Source organism: Lygodium microphyllum, chromosome 14 (assembly GCF_053477565.2).
Source record: "Lygodium microphyllum isolate KBCC chromosome 14, Lygodium_microphyllum_v1.1.10, whole genome shotgun sequence".
Lineage (NCBI taxonomy): Eukaryota > Viridiplantae > Streptophyta > Polypodiopsida > Schizaeales > Lygodiaceae > Lygodium > Lygodium microphyllum.
Window position 1 is genome coordinate 1,396,870 of NC_141148.1, and position 5,724 is coordinate 1,402,593.

At 42.2% G+C, this 5,724-nt stretch overlaps 1 protein-coding gene across 1 annotated transcript; it reads right to left on the reverse strand.

Annotated features, from left to right (window-relative positions):
* Positions 1-356: 356 nt before the first annotated feature.
* On the reverse strand, positions 357-2,617 carry LOC148025257 (oil body-associated protein 2A-like). Its single transcript, XM_087692068.1, has 5 exons — positions 2,270-2,617; positions 1,829-1,964; positions 1,596-1,678; positions 1,394-1,508; positions 357-1,301 (listed from the first exon to the last, which is right to left on the reverse strand). The coding sequence occupies exons 1-5, from the start codon at positions 2,417-2,419 to the stop codon at positions 1,030-1,032; spliced, it is 756 nt and encodes a 251-aa protein (XP_087548194.1). The 5' UTR covers positions 2,420-2,617; the 3' UTR covers positions 357-1,029.
* Positions 2,618-5,724: the final 3,107 nt, after the last annotated feature.

Genomic DNA, 5,724 nt, shown 5'->3' on the forward strand with positions numbered 1-5,724 from the left:
TCAAGAGGGAGCTCACCACCTTTAGCAACAAAAGTGAGCTTTATGTGAATAACAATTTCATTTCATAGTTCACATCTTTTAGAGTAATTGTGACTCATAGTTCATGTCTTTTAGTTCTACCATAGTAACATGAAAAGGACTTCACAATTCCCTTAAAAAGGGGCTAGTTAAAGAGACTATTCCTTCACATTTAGGCTTAAATGCATGCATGAAGTGTTGGCATGCACTTTTTGAGACTAGGCAAGACATGGACACGTTTTACAAGAATATTTAAAAATAATACATATTTTTTAAACAAATGCAAAAAGTACAACATTGTTGCAAGGGAGGAAGGGAGACTCCCCGCCTCAAAGCGAATGGGGAATGGGGAGTTCACTTGTTTAGTAAGTAAACAATAGGTCGTATCCTCTCTGAGTGTAAAGGACTTGAGAAATGCTCAACACCTACAATGTTTTGATTGGTTAAAACTTACACAAAGTGGGCATCCGTCATTTGGGGTGTGACCAGCCTTAAGAGACTACTTTCAGGCGGTCAACTACTTTTCCACAAAAAAAAAGACAAAGCAAAAGCTCAAATTGATTCAAGGACTCCACAATGACTCTATCCAAGCTAGAAGGCATTCCAAAGCAAGGACTCTATCCAAGCTAGAAGGCATGAACTCCTAAAGGAGCCCAACTCTGTCCACGTACAAATACTAACCCATCTTCGGATAGACACCCCCTAGCAGAGAGAGAGAGAGAGAGAGAGAGAGACTTTTGAAGCAATTAGACACGTCGGTGACATCGTGTCTAAGGCACATGTAATATAACTCCTCAAAAACTATTATCTGCGAATGAAGACTTCAGTGTCCGCAACACATATCACATAATTGACACTCCAAAGACTGCTCGCAACAGCTATTATTTGAATGAGTTAGATAAAAGCAGATTTCTCTATGATGTAAAAGAAATTACTAGCACCACTACATGCCGTTTGCGCAACAGGGCTGGCACCCTCCTCTACTGTCTGCCCTGCTCTTTAACAGTTTTACTACACAAGGCTTCTCAAAGGTGTGCCAGCCCCGAGCACCATGTCCACTTCTTTGAGCTCCACTACAAACCCTTTCCCTGCCTTCTTCCAATAATCAGCGTTTGGGTGACGGGTGCAGTCTTGGATGTATTCTGCCCTGCTCTCTGCAATTTGCTCTGACTGGATGCCGTATTTCTTGTCCCGTGCTTTGATTCTCTCAGGCTCGATTTTCCCTGGATCCACTTCCTGCGGGGACATCATCAGCGCAGGGACTCCCAAAGGAATGCGATCACCTGCACAATTCAATGCCGTGCATATGCATGCACTTTCAGAGTTTTGTATATTCAGTCCATGCAGCATAAACAATGCAGAATTCTATCTGTACCTCTGTCAAACTGCCATGTGCACCAGAACTTCCCATAGGTTTTGGCTAATTTGGTGAGCTCTGGCTTTGCAACAGCTTCAGGACACCTAGGATTTATCCACAGCCCATTTCGAATCTGCAGGTTGAAGCTTGTTTACAGTGAAATTTCTGCCAACAATGAAAAGAATTCGTGCCGTGTATCATAGGAAGACTCATCTCTGACCTCATAGTAATGGGAGTGCCATAGCTTCTGCTCCTCTTCTGACAGAGCCATAAACAGGCGTTCCGAGATTATGTATTCAACTCCTGCAATATGAGCAGACCCGGCACAGGCCCAATCCATATGAAGCACATTTGAGGCTCACATGTAACATGAAGCATGGCATTTCAAGTCCATCTTGGGACATAGCTTGGTTGATGCAGAACTAATTTCTGAGGCGATTGTAAGAGTCTTACCAATCAGGCGGGCATCACTTGTATCCGAGTCAAATACTGCACATTGAAGGAAGTCTTCATTCAAGCGTGCAACATAGTGGTGAGTTTCGATGGAGCGGCTCATGTCGTGAGAATAGAGAGCCCAAGTGCACACATGCTGCAGCCAGATCAATTCCAGAGAAACAAAGCCTTGATTAGAACAAATTCACTTAGTGGAGCACAGAAAGACGATCATCATGCTGCAGGCACAGAAACAAAGCAATTAGAAGATCATGACTAGCACACATGCTGCAGGCATGTAACATGCATCGAAGTAAAGTGACTAGTCGTCATTAGCTTATCAGCGCACAGACTGCCACACATGCTGCAGGCACATAACATCCATGGTAAGCAACATACAACTGATCAAGAGCAATAAAAGAAACAGACTCTCCACAGGGGATCTGACCGTATAATCGGTACCTGTTGGAACTGTTTGATGGGGGTAAGCGACTGAAGCATTTTTGCCCCTTTCTCCAAGATGCTGGTACCAAGAGAGACGGGCTCGCCCGGGACATCGGATGAAAGCGAGGCCATCATGCCTCCACCCGGTTTCTGATCGCTGGAAGCCATGGCTGAATACAGATAGCTTAATAAGATGCGTTTATACCCAAGCTAATGGTGGATCCCTAATTCCTTCCTTTATCTACTTCGCCCTGCCTACAGAGAGCCTGCACTATCCCTAATCCCTTTCTTTCTGTCCTTCGTACACCAGCATAAGGCAAAGCCAAGAATACCTGCTGTCACTTGGCAAACTATGCATGTAACACGTGTACCCTTTCTGCATATCCCGTCCCAGCTTCCGCTTGAGTTTTCTTTGGAACGTGACACATTGTTTAACCTGGAAAATCTAGGGTCTTCTATTCTATTGTACATACTATTTAGAGCCCAAACACCCCACGGTGGCCAACAACACAGCAACAAACAAAGGCAAATTCCTTGATCACACCAACGCAAATTCACCGGAGATCACGCCAATGCTGGGAGAGGGGATTTATGAGGAACTATTGGAATTGAAAATTAAGAGAAAAACCAATCTCGTTGGTCCCATTAGTGTAGTCAACGTATGGAGAAAGTGGTTCTATGCATCAAATAGAAAAACAGTAGATGCCATTCACCCTCCTAGCATTGCCCTAGCATCCTCTTTTGGGTCGATGCTAGCCAAGGGAAGGGAAGGGTTATACTAATCCCACTAACCCTATAGGTACTTGGTGCAACCCTAAGTTTTTGGGGGAAGGGGGGAGGGGCGGGGGGGACCACTCCCCCTCTTAACCTTGGGTGCCAAATGGCCCTTAGAACTTTGTCTTGGGGATCCTGAAGCAATCAAAAGGCTCCCAAGCCTATGTGGCACAAGGAAGAGAAGTTTGGTATTGAAGAAATAAAGAGGATTTTTCTTGAAGGGTGAGTGGGGGTCATATTTATCCTCTCCCTCCCTCCCTCTCTCTCTCTCTCTCTCTCTCTCTCTCTCTCTCTCTTAATTGAACACACGCATACTCTCTTTCTCTCACTCTTTCTTTTAATTGAACACTAGTTGCTCCGCACCTAGATTCTCCTGGCACTTCGTGCCAATGTTCTACCAGTGGTTTGCACCAGTATTCTCCTAGTGCTTCACATTAAAGTTTGAAACACCAATTTTAGTAGCAGTTAGAGGCACTTCATTTTGTTTAGTTCTTTTTTATCTCAATACTTCCTACCTAGATTCTCCCAATGCTTTACACCAATGTATTTGTTATACACTTGCAAGGTGACGTTCTAGAGATGAGATTAGTCCTATGCACACACTCTATGCCTCCTTTGTAAGAAGTTGGGAATAAGGATTTAGTGTAAAAATAATATTGATATTACGCCATGTCACACTGACATTGGTTTAAAAGGAGAGGATATGTAATTTTTCACATCTTTTGACACATTAATACAATTACTGTCCTTCTCGCCCATCTTGCTCACAACCTCCATGGCTTCTCTTTCTTTCCCGTCTTTCTCTCTCCAATTCTAGTCTTTCTCTCTCCTCACCACTCTCTTTTTCTCTCTTCTTGCAGTCTTTCTCTCTCTTCTATAGTCTTCTCTCTCCTCTTTCTCTAGAGATGACATCTATCATCTTCTTCAAGCTTAATCAAGATATTTCTTTCACTTAATCTCTGAAATTTCTCAATAATCCACTTGCTAATGCTTTTCCACTGGTTGATGAGAGATTATTGATCAATAGATCAGAGATTAGTGTTATTTCTCATTAATCTCAGCCTATTCCATTGAATTTCAGACTTGATTCAATCATTATTTCATCATAGATATCGTTTGCCAAGTTTGATGCATAACCTTGACTTGTTTTGGTTGAATTCTTTTGCCCAAGCTGAAATATTGTACAAGGGTAAGTACTAAAGCAATCAGTGAGTCAGTGAATTGCATTGGTAAGACAATTTCCCTATTCAAATTTTCAAGATTTCATTCAATTGCATCTCATGAAAAGGGCTAAATGAATATTCCAGCAATGCATTTCATATTGATTGATTAGAATAGAATGCCATTGCCATGTTAATATACCCACCGAGGAAAAAGTTGGATGTCGGGGGAGATAGTGGGACAAAAGAGAGGTGAGGATCCCTCACTATCAAAGATCTCGAGGGGTGCAACCAATTGACCCGAGGGGAAGTTTGCCCACCTCCCGATGCTTCGAAGCCCGTGTAGGGAGCATGTCATGCCATTTTATCCCTCACACAAGTATATCGAGTGGAGAATTGAAGATTGAAGGGTTTCCAAAGGCTCAAGTATCTTCAAGATCAAAATAGGGTAAAACAGGGATTTTATAGGGCACTACAAGGCATTTACAAGTTATTACAGGTATACCCTTCAGTACTGAAGTATAGGTGCAAGTACTACAGGGTACCCACAGGTCCTACTCAGCCTTCTACAGGGTTTGGTAACCATTTGGGGTTACTATTTTACCTTATGGGGTCAAAACAGGGCACTTACAGGTTAAAACAGGGTGCAAGCTTGGATAGTTCAAACTTAGAAATTGAGTCGCATAATTTTATGTCCTAAATCTATTATAGCATATAGCTCATCTCGAAGAGGGCATTCTTGGCTTCGATTTGAACTAAAAAGTTTTGAAATCAAAGTTCCCTAGTAAAAGTTATAGCCATTTTTTTGACAAGGGGTACTGCAGGGCTACACAATTATGGCAAGACATAAGGGTAAAAATAAGGTCCAGGATGATTATGCTCAGCAAATCAGAGATTCCATGTTGGATAATGCACCTCAAGAGAGTCCTAAAGAGCCTCAACAACAATGGAAAATTAGCATACTCAATAATACCTTGTGTGTACATGAACAAAGACATAGAGAAAATCACGAGGCCCTATTATCAAGAATGGAGCAAATGGTTTTGTCTACTAATCAAACAAAGTCTTCCATTGAGAAGTTAGAAGATTCAATGACTCAAAAAAAGGCTTCTATTCACAAGTTGGTGGAATCTAATGCTCAAATTGTGGCCCAATTCACCCAATGGATGCAGATGCAAATGGGATCTAAAGAAGCTAAGGAGAAAGCCTATTCAAATAGTGAGCATTTAGTCCCACTTCAATCATCTAACCAAAATGGTAATGGTCATGGGATTATTGGACGAAGAGGCATCCCAAATAGCCAATATGAAGTAGGTGAGACTTCACAAAGACATGATGATTATTTGGGCAATTTGAATGGAGCTAACTCTCAAGATTTTGGACTGAATACTCAACTTCCCAGGGGTCCTCTACCAATAGGAATATTGCATAGTGGTTCTCAGCCACCTATTGGGAAATTTCCATCTCAATTTGGGGGTTCAATGCATGGTACTCATGATCAGTCTATTTTGGGACAGCAATCCTTTCATGAAAGAGAGC

Bases quoted from the DNA above. Each gene is read 5' to 3' on its own strand.
- LOC148025257 (XM_087692068.1), bottom strand. From the start codon at position 2,419: ATGGCTTCCAGCGATCAGAAACCGGGTGGAGGCATGATGGCCTCGCTT. The intron at 1,679-1,828 runs GTAAGACTCTTA...CTCATATTGCAG, and splicing joins AAGTGATGCCCGCCTGATTG to GAGTTGAATACATAATCTCG. The intron at 1,509-1,595 runs GTCAGAGATGAG...TTCAACCTGCAG, and splicing joins GGCACTCCCATTACTATGAG to ATTCGAAATGGGCTGTGGAT.